The sequence below is a fragment of the Dama dama genome, chromosome 13 (genome assembly GCF_033118175.1).
Source record: "Dama dama isolate Ldn47 chromosome 13, ASM3311817v1, whole genome shotgun sequence".
Classification (NCBI taxonomy): domain Eukaryota; kingdom Metazoa; phylum Chordata; class Mammalia; order Artiodactyla; family Cervidae; genus Dama; species Dama dama.
In genome coordinates, this window is record NC_083693.1 from 14,703,637 (window position 1) to 14,723,269 (window position 19,633).

At 49.3% G+C, this 19,633-nt stretch overlaps 1 protein-coding gene across 7 annotated transcripts in view; it reads right to left on the reverse strand.

Annotated features, from left to right (window-relative positions):
- The window catches only part of LRRK1 (leucine rich repeat kinase 1), a 134,905-nt gene that overhangs the window by 36,281 nt on the left and 78,991 nt on the right, over positions 1–19,633 (reverse strand). For all 7 annotated transcript variants that reach the window (XM_061158559.1, XM_061158558.1, XM_061158562.1 and 4 more), the window contains 9 exons: positions 13,336–13,562; positions 12,164–12,291; positions 11,911–12,074; positions 10,797–10,934; positions 9,501–9,613; positions 8,418–8,494; positions 3,320–3,449; positions 770–882; positions 118–332 (listed from right to left, as the gene is read on the reverse strand). In XM_061158559.1, coding sequence (XP_061014542.1) covers positions 118–332; positions 770–882; positions 3,320–3,449; positions 8,418–8,494; positions 9,501–9,613; positions 10,797–10,934; positions 11,911–12,074; positions 12,164–12,291; positions 13,336–13,562 — 1,305 coding nt within the window. The remainder of the gene's footprint in view (positions 1–117; positions 333–769; positions 883–3,319; positions 3,450–8,417; positions 8,495–9,500; positions 9,614–10,796; positions 10,935–11,910; positions 12,075–12,163; positions 12,292–13,335; positions 13,563–19,633) is intronic.

The following is a 19,633-nucleotide window of genomic DNA, read 5'->3' on the forward strand; positions in this document are numbered from 1 at the left end:
TATCCTGGGACTCAGGCACTGGGCAGAGAAAGTCCTAGGCTCTCTGGAGAGGAGGAAGCAGGGGCCCGGGGCACGCCCTCCCTCCCACAGGGACTCTGCACGCCGATCATCCTTGACCTTGGCTCTCGAGCCAGCCGGCCTCTGCAGCTCCCACTTGGTGGTCCTGATGGTGGCCTCGCTGTGTACCACCTGGGGGGCCCTCCCCGTCTGTAAGATCTCCAGGAGGGTGGACTTGCCCTGACGCGGCGGACCCACGATGATCATCTTCATCTGCTTGCACTTCTCTGCTTTTCGCAGCTGAGCACGCAGGTAAGACAGCATCGCTTTGGGGCCTGTGCAAAACCACAGTGGGGCAGAGGAGGTGTTGCTGCTGACACAGAGTTGGGAAGACACTCACAGCTCTTGAGAATCAGAGTCTTGTCTGAAGGAACACTCTCTGTGTGTTCTAATGGGATAGGGGTAGGTAGGGACTGAGAAGACTTTTGGGTCTATGGAGAGAAGGTGTGATACAATTCACCCCAAAAGTGAAATCTAAAAGTCAGGGATCTAAAGACAGCATCCTAGGTGCTACAGGTCACAGACAGTCTGGTCACATGGCCCACAGCAACCATCGAGTTCTGGAGAACTTGACAGCATCTTCCCAAACAAGGGAGCTGGAGGGAGGCTCCATGGGTCCCCAGGAGTGTCTGCTCCAGGTCCTGAACCACTAGACTGGAGCGTCTTTCCCTGGGGCGCAGAGGGCGGGGTTGTGATGCTGAGGAAGCCCTACCTTCTTTTCTGATCTCTGCAGGCACGTTGCCGATATTCAGGTCTTCAATGTCCAACTGCCAGAGGTTGCCCAGCTGCCCCAGCTCAGGAGGGAGCTCTCGGAGGCTAGGATTGCTGAGGGCACACACACACCACGGGAGAACACACAGGCACCATGGGAGAACACACACGCACCGCAGGAGAACACACACACCACGGAGAACACACACACCACGGGAGAACACACAGGCACCATGGGAGAATACACACGCACCATGGAGAACACACACGTACCACGGGAAAACACACACACAAATACCAGGGGAGAACACACACACCATGGAGAACACACATGCACCACGGGAGAACACACACACCATGGAGAACACACACGCACCATGGAGAACACACATGCACCATGGGAGAACACACACGCACCACGGGAGAACACACACACCACGGAGAACACACACGCACCATGGAGAACACACACGCACCATGGGAGAACACACACCATGGAGAACATACATGCACCACCAAGGGAGAACGCACACACCACAGGAGAACACACACACCACGGGAGAACACACACACCATGGAGAACACACACGCACCATGGAGAACACACACACCATGGGAGAACACACATGCACCACAGAGAACACACATGCACCACGGGAGGACACACACACCATGGAGAACACGCATGCACCACGGAGAACACACACGCACCATGGGAGAACACACACGCATCACGGGAGAACACACACACCATGGAGAACATACACACACCACCAAGGGAGAACACACACACACCACAGGAGAACACACACACCACCGAGAACACACACACACCACGGAGAACACACACGCACCACGGGAGAACACACGCACCACAGGAGAACACACACGCACCACGGGAGAACACACACACCATGGAGAACATACACGCACCACCAAGGGAGAACACACACACACCACAGGAGAACACACACACCATGGGAGAATACACAGGCACCATGGGAGAACACACACACCACAGAGAACACACACACCACAGAGAACACACACGCACCATGGGAGAACACACACGCACCATGGAGAACACACACACCACGGAGAACACACACATACCACGGGAGAACACATACACCATGGAGAACACACACGCACCACAGGAGAACACACACGCACCACGGGAGAACACACACACCATGGAGAACATACACGCACCACCAAGGGAGAACACACACACACCACAGGAGAACACACACACCACGGGAGAACACACAGGCACCATGGGAGGACACACACATGACGGAGAACACACACACCATGGGAGAACACACACACCACAGAGAACACACACGCACCATGGGAGAACACACACGCACCACGGAGAACACACATGCACCACAGGAGAACACAGACACACCACGGGAGAACACACACACCACGGAGAATACACACATACCACGGGAGAACACACACACCACGGAGAACACACACACACCACAGGAGAACACACACACACCATGGGAGAACACACATACCACGGAGAACACACACGCACCACAGGAGAACACACACGCACCATGGAGAACACACATACACACCATGAGAGAACACACACACACACATACCACGGGAGAACACACACACCCCACAGGAGAACATACACACGCACCATGGGAGAACACACACGCACCACGGGAGAACACACACACACCACAGAAGAATACACATGCACCATGGGAGAACACATACACACAGCAGCCTGTCAGCCTCCTGGGCCTGTGGAGGCCACTGACAGTCTGTACCCCAAACCAAATATCTTAGGCCCTGATTTCAAGTGTTTCATTTAAATACTAAATCCAAAGCCTTTCCAAGTGGCGCTAGTGGTAAAGAACCTGCCTGCCAATGCAGGAGACGCAAGAAATGCAGGTTCGATCCCTGGGTTGGGAAGATCCCCTGGAGCAGGAAAAGGCAAGCCACTCTTGCCTAGAAAACTCCATGGACAGAGGAACCTGGTGAGCTACAGTCCATGGAGCCACAAAGAATCAGACATGACTGTGCAACTGAACACGCATGGTTTTCCAAAGCCTTTCTCCCTGGGAAGCCAGTGGTACAGTGGCAGCTCTGTCTTCTGCAAATCCCCATGGATTAAAACAGGGTCCCCTCCCCCAACTTCTCCATCTCTTCGATTAATTACACTATCATAAAGATGATCACTACCTCTTCTAGACAAGGCAATGTAGCCTGAATTATTTTGCACACTGTCTGAATCCTTCAGCACTATTTGGCAGTAGGTACTCAGTGAATGAAAGGATGGATGATTGAGCTGCTCTTCCTATTATAAATGAGTGAAACAGCAAGGAAGACATCCTTGTATAGCTACCCCTACCTCCCCCTCCCCTACCTCTTTGACTAAGTTTGGCTCTGAAAATCCAACTGCTGCTTCTTGGTATGTAGATAATGTCTCCCTGGCTTCAGTGCCCTTGGATGTCTCACACAAGGACATTCTGCTTCCTGGGCTGAAGGGCCGGTGCAGCAGCGCTGGCTGTGTACTTACTTTCCCAAGTAGAGTTCTGATAAGCCCTTCAGTAGGCAAACTGAAGGTGGGACTGCATCCAGGTGGTTGTCATTCAGACAAAGGACTTCCAAAGACTCACTCAGGAAAGCAGGAAATTCCAGTACACACACTGCAAAGAAATGGCAAAGCAGACTGTACATTGGAAGATAATTCTGGGCCATCACAACATGGAGGCCAGGTGGGTGCATACACTGGTAAAACCTCTAGAGGGTATTTTGACAAATCTATCAGAATGAGATGCTCATCTCACTGACCCAGGGATTCCAATTCTAGGAAATGGTCCTACGGACATTCTAGCATGTGTGGCAAAGATGTGAGAACAAGGACACTCAGTGGCAGAGTTTGCAGTAACAAAGGTAGAAGACAGCTTGTATGTCCACCCACAGGCAGTTGGTTAAATGAATAATGGGATTCTATACAATTATTACAAAGCACGGGGTAGGTCTACATGTATGGGTATGAAGAGATACATAAGAGATACTGGTAAATCAAAAAAGCAAGGTATGGAAGCAGGTATCTAGAAGCCTAAATTTGTGTACCATAAAACGTGTGCAAACATGTGAAAAAACAGCCCCCCCATGCACTTAGATATGTTATATGCATGTGTGCATAATTATGCATGCTATATGATGTTTTGTGCATGTGCACACAACACACATGCCTACATGCTTACTTTTGTTACATGAAGTTATGTGCACGCACATATGTTATATGCTTGCACACATATACCACACATGCACAGTAATATGTATACATGTTACATGTTATCAGCATGTGTATATACACTACAAATACCACATGTTACAGATGTTATATGTTATAGTGGACGTCAGACACAAACGCAGTTGATACCACAGACACGTGAAGTTCCGTAGTTCTCTCTGGAGAAGGAGATCACTGGTGTAACTGGGCAGGACCCTATGGGGCTTTCCCAGAACAGCCCTCCCCAACCCCATGTCCTCTGCTCGCCTCTTGTCTGTAGAAAAACTGGGGCCTTCTAGGCTTCCCCAGCTCCAAAGAGTACTTTTCATCAGAGAAGTTGAGAAAGTGCAGAAAGAAAAGAAAACAGTCAAGCAAGTCAAAATAACAATAATTCATCCATTAAACAAAGTCAAGGACCTTTACTTCCTCCTCAAGGGCTATAGAGAATATTCTGAGCCATGTCCTTTGAGCTGTTTTGCAGAGTCTGAGACCCCAATCAGGTGGAAGGCGTTAACTGTGTGCTGTCCACAAGCACGTAGACCCCAGACCGTTGGAACCAGAAAGTTGATGCTGACTCCCGACTGCCTCACCACCAATCATTCAGGTGAATGTCAGTGAGCTGCTCCCACCCCCATAATCCCCTTCCCTCACTCTGTCTTAGAAACCTTTCCCTGAAAGCCTTTGGGTAGCTCAAGCTCTTGAGCACTGGCTGCCTGGACAGCTTGCCTGCCTAGACAGGCACCTGCAATAAACGTTGTGCTTGCCTTCACCACGACCCAGTGTCGCTACATGGTCTTTACTGGACACGGGTGAGTGGACCCGAGTTCGGTTTGGTAACACTGGAAGGCTGAATATTCACTCCACACCCTTGGGTGCAGTTCGGAAATTTTGTTTACCATACATTAATGCATATATTACTTCTTGAATTATAAAACAGCCAGTTAACTGAAAAATAATAATGTGGGCTTGGTTTTTATGCTTCCTAGGAACGAGTCAACTCTCTAGTACATTTAAGTGATTTCAGTAATTATGCTGGTTTTAAGGTTCCTATTAAAATTACATCAAATTTGCTGTTTCTACAGCACCAGGGTGTGTGAGTTGAGAAAGAATGTGGGGAAAGCTTGGAAACTGATAGGAATCAGAGGGTCGGATTGCAACAGAATCTCTGAAGTGCCTTCTCCTTTCTCCTGAGGCAGGGAGAATGGGGGCAGGTGAGCACCCCCCTGAGGGCCCCTTCCAGCTCAAATTCAAGATAAAACAACGGCCTCAAAGCCCTCTCAGCCAGTTCTCTGCCAGACACACAAGACAGAGAAGCTGGAGTTCTTTTGTGAGGCTGAAACGATGCCTCTGCCCTGGATCACAGCTCCGCCCTTAACTCTGGCTTTTCTCCACACAGGCAGACGCAGTCGCAATGGTAACAGGGTAACCTGGCATCAGAGAACGTTCTGGGAGAGACGATAACAGAATACTGATATTGGCGCCTGGATAATTTGCTCAGCTAGCACCACATGAATGGGACTCAACACAGTGGCCCCTACAGAAATAAATGTGCAAAAGACTCTTAAGGACAGCTCTGTACTAATCCTTGTTCTATAAGGAAAATGTTCAAAAAGTGTGTGTGTTTTTTTTTTTTTTTAATGAAAAAGAATGATCAACTTCACCCTGCCCTAATTTGCATGGAAAAAAAACATCAAGAAAGACCCACTTTCTTCCCGGAGAACACGTTCTGAACACATGGCCTCTGTACTTTCCATGTTTAGTTTCACCTTGGTGTTTAAGAAGCCTCTTTAAGAAACAGACAGATGGAATAAGGGACTTGTCCTCTACACAGAGACAACACCTGTCATAGACTTCTTGGCCCAGAATGGAAACTCTGAAAACTGGGCTGGGCAGAGAGCACAGCTCAAGGTATTTATGAACTGTAATTATTCATACATTATTTATGACTCAGCTGGTCTGAATTTTACTGTAAAAATGGCCATCCAAATTATTTTTGGACAAGACCACTGCGCCAACGTGACCACTTGAGTGTACATAAATCTACTTGGAGTTTTCTATCCATCTGCAAACAAGTAGAGATGATGCCTTACCCCAGGCCAACAGCCCGAGAGAACAACCCTCTTAGGAAAAGTGTCTCTCCCTTTCACCCAGGCACAGGCCTCAACTCTACATGAAATCGACAAAATCACGGGGCTCTTATTGTGTGTGGACAGCACAGCGCCCCCCACCCCTGCCAGGGAGCCTCCCGAGCTGGGTCCTCCCCAGCTCCAGCCACGTTCCTGCTGGCCACCACGGGGCCACTTTCCAGGGCACGGTGCGTGTTTCTGCCCCGCTGGGCCCCGTTTGCCTCTGATCTTGCACTCTGGCGGTTTCATGAAAAAGCAGCTAGTCCCCCGGGAGTGCTGGCCCACCTCCTAAGGCGCCGGCATGGTCTGCCTTTCTGGACTAGAGACACCCTTCTAGTCCACTCCAACCCCCGAGGCTTGGCCTACCGCGGTGGGAGTGCAGCTGAGGTCCACCAGCAGCCCTTCTCCTGCCCGCCACCCCATCTGGGCAGCCATGAGAAGAAAAATGCTCGCTTTTCCTTCCTCCCAAGTGAAATCCTCAGGTCTGGACTCAATTTCCAAAGTCCTAAGGCCCTTTGTTTTGAAAAGGATCAGTTATGAAATTCCAAATTGCATTTCCCTAGTAGCGAGGTTCGAGGCCTTTCTGTTTCTTCCTGGGCCATCTGGACTTCCTTTCCTGTGAACTGTTTATATCCATTGCCCAGTTTCTGCCTATTGGGTTGACTTAAAAAAAAGTCAATTTGTAAGCTGTCTTTGTATATTAGGGACTTAAGCCAGTTTATGTTGCAACAATTTTTGTTGCAAATATTTCCTCTTGGTCTGTTTGCATTATGACTTTGCTTACGATGCTTTTACTGAACAAAGTTTTCCCATTTTTTTACAATGCTAAAGATTCTGCTTTTTCAAAAATTACTCCTGGATTTCCCACCTAGCTTTTAAAGATCTGCCTACATTCAAGTTATATATTTATGCTCTTAAATGTTATTTTCTTTTTTTTTTAATGCTTCAAGCTGACATCTGCATGGAGATATTTGTAACTGATGTAAGGAGGGCACTGGTGCAATGTTTTCCCTTCTTTCAGCTGGACAAAGCAGTTATATCAGCACTATTTATTAAAACAATAAAATATTCTTTTTCCCACTGAATTGAAATGCCACTTGTGTCACACTAAATTCCTATATTAGGTCTATTTTTGGACTCTTCTCTGTTCCACTATGATACATTCTTTTTTCAATCATATGTAATCATCAAAAAAGGGCAACAGGTAGGCAGACTGTTTAGTTCACCTCCTGTAAATATGTCTTGGCCTCTGTGGCATTTCTTATTCCCACCTGACACCATCTACAATTAAAAAGCAGTTGTCAATATAGATCAATCAAGCTGAAGAAAAAAGTTTTATTACACCTAAAATAACCTAAATATCAGTTCCATTGGACAGTATCCACAGGGATAGATCTATGAGCATGGATGGCTTTAGAACTCCTGACTTTCAGGTTAAAAAAGAGGGCTGGTGATTGAATGTGAGGGGCAAGTCCATACCTCTCACTGTACCTTACAGAAATAAGGAACAAAAAGAACTATTTTCCTAGAAACGTTCTCTGCTGAACTGGCCTTGTCATGAGTTTGGAGGAAGACCTCAAGCGCCTCTAGAGTCTCAGCACAGCCAGCACAGCCTGCAGGACCCAGGACCGCGGTGTTTCCAAGCGCGCCTCACAGGAAGCCGCGGTGTGGAGGCAGGAGAGCGCAGCCCCCAGGCCCAGGGCTGATACTCACAGTGCTGGCCTGGCTCTCCCGCTCAGCAGCCCCTGCCCACATCAGTTACCCCTGTGCTCAGACTGAATCAGGTCCCCTCACATCTGTGAGTGGGAGCCCTCGCCCCCAGCGTGATGGCTTTAGGAGATGAAGTCTTTGGAAGGTGACCCGAGTTTAGATGAGCTCCTGAGGGTGGCCCCACAGAGGGTTACCATCCCTATAAGAAGAGACTCAGTTTCCTCATCGGCAAGATGGAAAATCACAACCCACATCATGTTGTGATGGTTACAGAGAGACTGACGCATGTAAGGCATCTAGGGCAATTCTCACACAGCAGGCCATCCATACATGGGAGCTGCCAGACTTACTGGGCTGCAAACAGGAAAGGGGGTTTCGGGACACGGACTGGCCATCTGTGTGACACGAGCCACGGGCACAGTCAGGAGCCTGAATCAAGCCCGGGCACGCCTCCACAGGGCACTGCAGGCGAGAGCCCACCGGAGACGCCTCCCTGCAGGCCCCCCAGCCGTCTCACCTCCCGGCGGCAACACACACACCTGCCTCCGTCCCCGAACGCTGGCGGCCTCTGGTGGTGAAAAAGGAAATGCGCTTTGTTTTAAGGACGTCTTCGTTTCTGTAGGGGGAGAAACGCCCAAGTTTGAGGAAAGCATGGCAAAGACATTTCTCCTCGGGCTGTGACTATACAATTGCACACAGAAAGAAGGGAGAAAATACCCCCAGCAGGGTGTTGGGGCCCCTGTGGCCGACGCGTAAGCGTGGACAGCCATTGTCTGTTAACTGCACCAGTTGTGCTCACAAGTCTTTTGGGAAAAAACAAAAACAAGCAGAGAAGGTGACGTAATACCAGCAGGACTGGCGGTTTCCACTCCTGAGCTTTTCAGTCTCAGGCAGGGGCAGCCTGGCAGGAAGGCCCACTCCAGGGGCTGCCGCTTTTCTCTTCACCAGGGAGCTCTCTGCGAGGGGTAAGTTCCACTGAGATGCCGCAGTGGTGGCCCTCAGCAAGTGAACTAAGGAAGCTGGTCTTCCTAAGGAGACCTTGGAGGGTACTTTTTATTCAGTCTACACATATTGGCTAGTGACTGGCAAAAACTTTTGAACAGAAGGACAACTGAGGCTAATACAGGGAGACTTTCCAGCAGTCCCTAAAGACTGGAAATTGCAGGATCCTGTGTTGGGCTTAATTGTGCCCCTCCCATTCACATGTTGAAGCCCTAACCCCCAGCATCTGAGAATGTGAGGTATTTGGAGACACGGCCTTTAAGCAGGTTATCCAGTTAAGACGAAGTCATGAACGTGGGCCTGGGTCCAGTCTGCCTGGTGTCCTCACAAGAAGTGGTGATCAGGACGCAGACAGGCACGGGGGAGACCGTGTCAGGACACGGGGTCAGCTGTCTGCCCGCCGAGGAGAAGCCTCGGGAGAAACCGACCCTGCTGCCGCCTCCCTCTCAGGCTTCCAGCTTTCAGAACTGGGGGAAATCCATGCCTATCGTTTCAGCCGCCCGGTCAATGGCACTTTGTCATGGCCGCTCAGCGACCCCGCATGGATGCCATCCCATGGGTCTGCGACTGGGCTTATGCACACAGCTGAGAGCTCACTAGGGACAGACACCCCTGCTTACTTGCCAAAGTGATTTCTGGAGAGATCCAGGGCTTTGAGCTGCCTGCAGGTCCACTTCTCTGGAGGTGGGAGGGCTACCAGCTGGTTTCCCTGTAACTTCAAGGACATGAGGGCCTGGGGCAGAGAGAGAGAGAGCAAAGGTGACGTCAGATAGTACAGGGGTGGAGGACCGGAAGGGGAACCAAATGGTTACAATCAATTCACTCTCACAGGGATTCCAACAGTGAGGGGTCTCAGAGTCTTCAGCCTCCTGACATCACAGCAGAAAGGGCGAATGGGACAGTTAACAGATCCTTCCCTTCAGATCAAGGCGAGGCAATTATTCCAGAATGAAAGGAATGAATTGACACTTCTTAAGAGTGACAATTACTTGTGGACCCGTCCTGGGAATAGCAGAAGAGTCTGAAGGCCCTGGAGGCCACAGTGCCAGCGCAGGAGGGGTGGGCAGATGGGATGGCTCCCTGGGCTGGCCCAGGTGACACCCTGGACAGGGGTCGGTGGCAGCAGCAACACTGAGGGTGACCCACCCAAGTCATGGAACCTCTGCCGGCTTGACACGGACTCCCCTGGGGCAATGGAGAGTACCCCACCCGGGCCTGGCTCTGTGCACCAGGTGGTGACTAGGACCCATGCTCTGCTTTCAGAGGTTCCCACTGGGCACCAAGTGGCAAATAGGACCCATGCTCTGCTTTCAGAGGTTCCCACTGGGCACCAAGCGGCGAATAGGACCCATGCTCTGCTTTCAGAGGTTCCCACTGGGCACCAAGTGGCGAATAGGACCCATGCTCTGCTTTCAGAGGTTCCCACGGGGGCAGGAAAAACAGACAGGTCTGGGAACAGCCCTGCTGGGACACACACAGCCAGGGCTCTGGCACAAGGCATTTCCTGAGTTCACGCCCGGGAATTCCAGCTCTTCTGCTTCCAGGCAGGGAGGCAGGACGAGGCTGCTGCCCGAGCTTCATGCGCCAGCGGGCCTGGCGGGCCCACTCGGGAGCCAGGAAGGAACAGAACCACAGAGGGTCAGTCCAAGGGGCTGCTGGGCTGTGCTTACTGTCAACATTAAAGAAAATTCTGGAGAACAAGAACCCATCATCCCACCTTCCTCCCAGAGCTGTTGTCATTTTGCACATTTCCTCTCAATCTTTGCATACAACCATGCATGATCTTGATGGTTAAACTTTTCTTTCAACTTATTTTTTGTCTCAAAAGCTCTGAAGAAGTACATAGAACTGTAATGTGGAGTGGTTTTCTTGCAAAAGCTGAAAATGGAGAAATAAGGTGCTATTACTTGACTTACATCAAGCTGGAAAAGTCCCAAGGGAACTTCTTTCAGTGCATTTTCTGAGAAGTCCACATCCTTCAGGTGGTTCTTCCAAAACACAGCCATTTTGTCTGGTAGAGACTCCAGGGCATTTTTGGATGCTTTGCAACATTTCTAGGAGTATGACAATAAAGAGAATTAATCAGCTTTTTAGAGGCAGGGGTTTCTATGAGAAAGACTTTCCAAATTTAATGTTAAAAATAAGACCATTACAAAAACCTCTGTAATAAATACAGTTCAGCTAATTAAGAGGCTACAGACTATTCCTGGGGTTCCCTACTGGCTCAGCAGTAAAGACCCCACTCCAATATTCTTGCCAGGAAGTCCTCATGGACAGAGGAGCCTGGTGGGCTACAGTCCACAGGGTTGAAAAAGGGTCAGACTGAACTGAAGCACACATGCATGCAGACTATCCTTGCCCTGTTTTCCTGTCCTTGCTCCAGGGAATGGTGGGAATGGTTTCCTGGGGAGACCAAGGTGACTCGCGCGGTCTTTTCCCTTCCCCCAGGACACCTGGCCCATTGTCCTTGAAAATAATGGGACAATTCAGGAGAGTATTCTGAAGAGGAGCCTACACCACACACACACATACATTTAAACTAGAAATATTAATGTGAGGAATGGAGAATTTCCATATTTGCTGTTAAAAATAACGGCAAGAAAACACAAATATACTTTACGCTGTTCCATCTGTTTTAACAAGCAAACTTCGCAAGAAACAAAACCACCATTTGAAGGGGAGTGCTATGGATGCAGACTATGCCTTCTCTCCTTCATTCTTATTTTATGGCTGTCCTAAAGGAACGACCTTGCGTTTTTGGACAGAACTCGACCCGGGCCATCCCATTTCCAGGCTGTAGCTGTGGAAAGTCTTGTAGGTGCTATGGTGCCAATCTCAAACCCAAAGCCAGGGGGGCTGGCCCTCAGGTGAGTTACCTGCCTAAGACCCTCAGCTGCTAGATGCTGAGTGACAGACACGCTCATCTATAACATGGGAGCAACTCTGCCCATCGAGGGGAGGCAGCATGGTGCACCCTCTCAGCTCTGTGGGACTGACCGCTCCTTTCACAGTTTCTGGAAAGTTACTAACCAAAGGACAAGCCCAGGCATCTGGAAGCGCCCTCAGGTTATTTCTGGAGGCGTTTAGACAATTGAGTGATTTGAAAGAATGGAGGAAAAGTGCAGGGAGTTCTGTCAGTTTGTTGTCAGAAACATCGAGCTCCTGTAGCTTCCGTAAACCAATCCAGTTCGTGGCTAAAAGATAAAAGAGGATGAATTGGTAAACATATCCCAATCAAGAAGAAAATGACAAAGTATATCAGGTTACTGATGATGAAACATACCACTCTCTTCTTCAAACAATTTTTCCAAATAGTTTTTTGAAGCTGTCAGTTTTTGAAGTTTTGAGAGATGCAGGAATCCTGGTGGGAGGTGGGACAATTTGTTGCTGGAAATGTCTATTTCAAGTAGCCTATAGTTGGGAAAGAAGGAAGTCAAGGCATCAGAAGCAAGCCTTGGTTACAGATTTCTCTGTAAACGTGTTTTTCTCCTGGCACAAGGACAAGGAATGTGCACTGAAACACCACCATGGTTTGTGTTCATCATGTTACCGTCACTATGTCGTGTAGAAAAAGAAGATCAGAGCTCTCGTCGGTGGGTCCGGGGCTCACTGACCAATAAGGATGTAACCTTTCTCAAGTATGTGATAACAGAACAAGCTGGTGTCCTAGATGCTACTGGAAGTCCAGAGAGCAGTGCTTTTACCCTTTTGGACTCTCAAGTCTGCCCTGGTTAAGGACCCCCCACTCCATGGTGGCTGTTTAATTTTTTGTACGGGGCTTTTTTCACATGAGTTACTCCTGACCCTATGCTCTTGTCAACATTCTTTTCTTCTCTTCACTTAGAGCCTTAACTTTTGAAACCAGCTCATGTCCCATACGGAATGAGGGCTTACAGGCATGATCATCAATACATCAGGGAAGGGAAGGTCCTTCCCCTCCCCGTGCAGCCTCAGCGGTGGGGCTTGGGTGTCTTCCCAAGGCCTCCCAGAAAAAGAGACAGGCACACTGTCAGACCATGACCAGAGTCCTGTGCAGTTAACTGCTTCTCGGAGGCCCTGCTCACTTTTCTTGGGAGGTAGGCCAAAAGCCAGGGTGTCTGGGCCCCATTGCTTCCACCAGCCCCCTTCCTCTGATTCCTGCCTGCAGGACCAAGACTGAGCATCATGGGCCAGCAGGCCTGCATGGCTGCAAAGAGCAGTGGACACGTGGGCCAGACAAACCACCCTGTCAGAACTCTCTGTGTTCACGTGGACAACAGCCCGGGACCTTGTGCCCAAGAGCTTGCTGAAGGCACACACAACTTCCTTCTCTTATTTTAGCTGAAAATCTGTTTTCCAAAGCACCAGCTACAATCAGGGAGCACAACAGCAGGAAGCAGACTCTGCAGGCAGAGTGTGGGGGCAGCCAGGCTCACACGGCCGGGGCCCCCACCGGGGCCCGGGGCAGGAGCCTACCTGGAACAGATGATTTCATCTGATGACTGCACGCTGGGCAGCTCCCCCAGGTGGTTGTCAGAGAGGTTCAGCTTCCGGAGGTTGATAAGGCCCCAGGGGACGACCGAGGGGAGGGACGCCAGGCAGTTGGCAGAAAGATCCAGCTCGGTGATCTGGCAGGAGATGTCGATGAGCCAGTCCAGATCCACCCAGGGCAGCTTGAGGTGGGACCATTTCACACGAAGAGCCTGGGTGTTGGGGAAATGGGCAAAGCACACGCCAGTGATGAACCCAGGGCTCATGCAGACTTGGAATAAAGCAATGGTTTATCCAAGTGTGAGTCTGCCTGCTCGTCTCAGCGGAGTCCTGAGAGATCAGGAGCACTGGGAGCACGTTGGCATTCGGGGGCACCTACATTCTCGAGGGCATCTCTGCAGACACAACAACGTGCTCTCCAGACTCAAGCGGGGGCACATGGGCTTTGCGTTACCCCTTAGAGGGCTGACCACAGCCAGGCAGGACACACAGCAGGAACGGCCCCTGCTCTGTGCAGAAGAGGCCACCCCAACTTGGATGACCCGCACCAGCCAGGAGAAGAAGGCGGAGACCCAAACCTGGGTCTTCTCCCTTCAGGTCACCCTTCCCCGTGATGAGGGTAAGAAGCGTCTGCACGTGCTCACACCGTGCGGGGTGCTTTGTGGATGCACCACTTCCAGAGTGAGCGACAACACACAGGCAACGGCCAGAGCACATGCGAAAAAGAGGACTTTGACACAAAACCTGCAGCAACCCACCAGGACACTGATAACCCCCTCATCTAAACTGGAAGCAGGGACAAAACTAGGGAAGCGGTCACTTCTCAGACGAGTCCCGGACATTTGGGGTCAACTGTTACAGAAGTTACCCTGTAGCTTCCTGGACTGTTACTAGGCGTTGCAGTGAGTCATGGGTGGGGCCTGGCATTTGGCATTTCCTGCAAGCTCCCAGGTGATGCCAGACCTGCTGGTCTAAGGAACACACTGTGGGAAGGAAGAGACTGAACTTGACCTAGAGGTTGACTCATTCTATTTAAAGAAATAAAGTATAAATTATATGATCCTTCCTTTCAGGTGAGAAGGGTTCTCTAGCCCTAGGCTAAGACAACTGCTGTAACTAACTAGGGAAAGTCAAACATGCTCCCCTAACCAGTCATGAAGGGTGCCCCCTTCTAAGTCACTGCCTCCAGCTTGCCCACCAACAGCCTCCAGACAGGGCACACCTGGCGGCTTGCCCTTGTCCGTGATAAAGCCTCTTCACTCCTCTGACAAAAGGCGAGCGACAGTGGCTGACTCGCTACCAAAAGCGCTGAACAAATCTCCTTTGCTTTTCTCATTTGATTGGGTCAGAAAGGCCAGCAGCTTGCTGGCACATGGTGGTAAACGGGATCTGGTTAAGTGTTCATGAGCAGGGCTTTGCTCTTCTTGGTCATTCAAGAATGTGGGGCTCACTGAGGTTTCTGGGGAAAGGAAATCGGCTCTTTTGGCTAGTTTCTCTAAAGCAGCTGGAAATCCGTATCAGAAAATTAGAGAACCAAGAATTAGTGCTTCACTGAAGGGAAAATATTGCAACTGGGAAAGACACCAATAACGTGCGGTAAGTTTGCTTTCAAAATTGGCAGCATAGACTCCCTTAGCTGGTCACAAGGTGGCGTGTGCGCCCCGTCTTCGTCTCCTTGGCTAACTTGCCAGGATTGGAAAGGCTGTTCCTTCTCAAAGTTCTGGGTTTTGAACCAAGGAGATGGGGGCCCTGTCTCTGTCTGCCTGTCTTTCTCCATCCACCTCGATGAAGAGAGATGGTGGTATACTGGATTTCAGGTCAAGAGAATGGAGTTTTAGTCTCAGTTTTACTTTAGACAAGTCAAGCTTGAACTGTAGGCCTGTTTTTATTGTCATTATTGTTTCCCCCCATAATTTTTTATCTTGAAAAATTTCAAAACTGCAGAAAAGTTTAACCAGTTCAATGCATACCCATTCATACATACCTCATCTAGATTCATCAACTGTTAATATGTTGCCACATTTCTTTTTCTTCTTTTTCTCTCCACACACACACACACACACACACACACACACACACACACACATACACTTTTCATTTTTTGCTGCATCATCTGAAAGTAACCATGGCACTTCACACCAAAATTATCTCTGAAGAAATGAAATCAGTACCACATTATCAAATCCGTACTCCATGTCCAAATATTCCAGAAATGTCTTTTATTACTATTCTGCATCTTAATCCAGGATCTCATCAAAAATCATACACTGCATTTAGTTGTCACGTCTCTTTACTTTTCTTGAATCTAGAAGAATCCTCATGCCTTTCGCTGTCCTTTTAAACTTTGGCATTGTAAGTTTTCAAGTCATTCTAGTTGTCTTGTAGAATATCCCATAATCTGAATTTTGTTTCCTAATGTTTAGATTCAGGTTAAACATTTTTGGCAAAAATCTCAATGTTCATTCCTACTAACTGAACTCCACAAGAGGGCACCTGATGCCAGGTTATTTCACTAATGGTGATGCCAAGTCTGATCCCTTGGTTAAGGGGTCTGTCCTTTGTAATGCCATATTTTGCGTGTGTGCGTGTGTGTATATGCTCAGTCGTTTCCAACTCTTTGGGAGCCCATGGACTGTAGCCCACCAGGCTCCTCTGTCCATTGAATTTCCAAGCAAGAATACTGGAGTGGGTTGTCATTTCCTCCTCCAGGGGATGTTCCCGACCCAGGGATCAAACCCGAGTTTCTTGCATCTCTTCCACTGGAAGGCAGATTCTTCACCTCTGTGCCACAAAGTCACATTGTGCTCTTTGTGATTAACTAGCAATCTGAGGGGGTGATATTCTGAGACTAGTGAATGTTTTCTGTTCCTACATCAGTTCATCCCGTGGTTTCAGCATCCATTGTTGATCCAAGGTGTCCAGATCACAGTCTGACTCTCTCTACTCTGTATGGCCCTGTATGGCCATTCAGGTCACCTGAACTGATACGGCAGTCAAATGCAAAGTGAAAAGGAGACTGGGTTTGCTTTTAAATAACAGACCTTAGGTGTCTATTGAAAGTTTTAGAAATAAAACTCTGTAAAGGCCATCAAAAATAAATAAAACAACAGGCGCAACTCAGGTTGCTATGGTGACATGAACCAATTACGACACAAATCAATTAGACATCCTTGGGGAACCAGCTGAGACCTTGTGTCCCGACAGTGGCAGTCTTCCTCCTGCATCTCTTCCTGTCAGCCTCTCTGATCCTGGAGCTGTAGCCTAGAACTGCTTAAGGAGCAGGGGCTCCGCCTCAGGGACACGAGTCCTGTGTTTGCTTAACTCACCCCATGTGAGACCTTGGGCAAGCTGAGTGGGGGTGAGCACTTTTTCAGGCACTGTCAGGCTCAACTCCCTTTTCAGGAAAGCACCCATGGATTCCATGCTGCGCTAAGTCAGCCCAAGGGTCGTCTCCATCTCCTCTGCCCCAGGAGGCAGTGTGGCCTTCCAGAAGCTGGACTGCATGCATCTCTAGTGCTAGGCCTCGTGTGACAACCTCTGAAGCTCAGCACTGTGCCTAGCGTGCAGCAGACACTCAAGAAATGTTTGTGTGCTGAAAAGAGGCAAGCCACCGGGACCAACAATCCATCTACTATTGCCTCTAGCCATATCCACCACTCTAAACTCTTAAGGTCTGCTCAAACCCCACAGCCTCCCCCACTGCAGTCTGTCTACAGAGAACACCTCAACTCCTGCCCCGGACAGCCCCGCACCTCCACAGTCTGCCCCAAACACTCCCCAAATTTCTGGCACACTGCTTCTCCCAAGACCTCTGCCCACCCTCTCGGTTCCTTTTGGCAGATGGCTTGTGGGGCTAATAATTTGTTCTCAGTAGAAGGTGGAAGAAACTGGGGAATGGGCCAACTCCTAGAACTGAGGTTTCAAGACTAAAGGAAAACTTCCAACTAAAGCCTAGAAACTCAGTTCAGTTCAGTTGGGCAGTCATGTCCATCTCTTTACAACCCCATGGACTGCAGCACGCCAGGCTTCCCTGTCTATCACCAACTCCTGGAGCTTACTCAAACTCATGTCCATTGAGTTTGTGATGCGATCCAACAGTCTCATCCTCTGTTATCCCCTTCTCCTCCCGCCTTCAATCTTTCCGCGCATCAGGGTGTTTTCCAATGAGTCAGTTCTTTGCATCAGGTGACCAAAGTATTGGAGTTTCAGCTTTAGCATCAGTCCTTCCAAAGAGTATTCAGGTCTGATTTCCTTTAGGATGGACTGGTTGAATCTCCTTGCTGTCCAAGGGACTCTCAAGAGTTCTCTAATACCACAGTTCAAAAATATCAATTCTTCAGTGCTCAGCTTTCTTTATAGTCCAACTCTCACATCCATACATGACTACTGGAAAAACCACAGCTTTGACTAGATGGACCTTTGTCAGCAAAGTAATGTCTCTGCTTCTTATTATGCTGTCTAGGTTGGTCATAGCTTTTCTTACAAGAAGCAAGCGTCTTTTAATTTCACGGTTGCAGTCACCATCTGCAGTGATTTTGGAGCTCCCAAAAATAAAGTACTCACAGTTTCCACTGTTTCCCCATCTATTTGCCATGAAGTGATGGGACCGGATGCCACGATCTTAGATTTCTGAATGTTGAGTTTTAAGCCAACTTTTTCACTCTCCTCTTTCTCTTTCATCAAGAGGCTCTTTAGTTCTTCTTCATTTTCTGTCATAAGGGTGGTGTCATCTGCATATCTGAGGTTGTTGATATTTCTCCCAGCAATCTTGATTACAGCTTGTGCTTCATCCAGTCCAGCATTTCGCATGATGTACTCAGCATATAAGTTAAATAAGCAGGCTGACAATATACAGCCTTGATCCTTTTCCTATTTGGAACCAGTCTGTTGTTCCATGTCCAGTTCTAACTGTTGCTTCCTGACCTGCATACAGATTTCTCAGGAGGCAGGTCAGGTGATCTGGCTTTTATGTTGGTGCAACCCTATGGTTAAAGAATATAATCATTTATGAAGCTTGAAATTGATTTAGGCTTGCTTTAACCTAAAGAGCTGAGGGGCTGGCAACTGGGCCCTGAACGGACACAGAGAAGGGTTCTCTGCTCCAGTGCTGGGAGGACGTGCCTCTGCAATTTTGAGAACAGCCCCACCAAAGCAAGCTCCAATGCTGCCTTCTTCTTAGATCTCCATGGAACCCACAAAGCAGAATCTGCATCCCTTCTCATATTTTCATCTCACTGTCCCTTGAGGGGACAGAGGGGAACTCAATGGCAGCAAGGCATGACACAAAAAAGGCAGTCAGTGCAATTAGTCTTTTCAGTCAAGATACAAGAGTTAAAATGGGGGAGAAATACATAGAATGTTCTAAAATGTATTCGTGGATCCTTAGACTACATAGGAGCTTCCCTAGTGGCTCAGATGGTAAAGAATCCGCCTGCAATTTGGGAGATCTGAGTTCAATCCCTGGGTTGGGAAGATGCCCTGGAGAAGGAAATGGCAACCACTCCAGTACCCTTGCCTGGAAAATCCCATGGACGAAGGAGCCTGGTAGGCTACAGTCCATGGGGTCCCAAAGAGTCAGACATGTCTGAGCATCTTCGCTTTCTTTCTTTGGACTACAGAGAACCTAAGACTTCCTTTTTGTGAGTAAGCACACTCCTGGGTGGCGGTTCTTTGTTGAAATAGACAGTAAGACAAGAACTACCTTCTGACTGTGAAGGAGTATTCAGAGCACCAGACAGCTGAAGGTGTGCAAATCCAATGGGTGTAATTGGAGAGGAACAGACTCACTAAAAGGTCTGAAGAACAAGCGAAAAGAAACCTAAGAATGAAGGCGCCCAGGGCAGCAGAGTCTGCTGCAGAATCTGAAGACAAATCCTAGGCCCCCCAAGGGACGTCAGTGACTGCAGAAGGGGGTCTGTGCATGGAGGCCAACAAGTTAGTGGTAAATTTCAAGCCTGCAAGTGTCTCTGGGAGCCTAGACTGTCAGAGGAGGCTCTGAGTGATGGGGAGTCAGCTGGACAGGAGACCAGCGTGCTGGAGACAGCAGCTCTGGCCCAGTCTCCCTGTGCAGGCGAGGGCCATGGCAAGCGAGGCCTGACTGCGCCCCCAGCCACGGCCTGGAGAACCCTCCCTGCAAGGCTCCCGGATGCCTGCTCACGTCCGCGCACCTGGCAGGGATAGGTCCTCAGGAGGGAGAGGGTGGGTGGTGAAGGTGGAGGGAGGAGTAGGAGCCTGGGCTTTGGCTATCTGCCTGTGCATGAAAGACCACCACGGAGGGGGACTA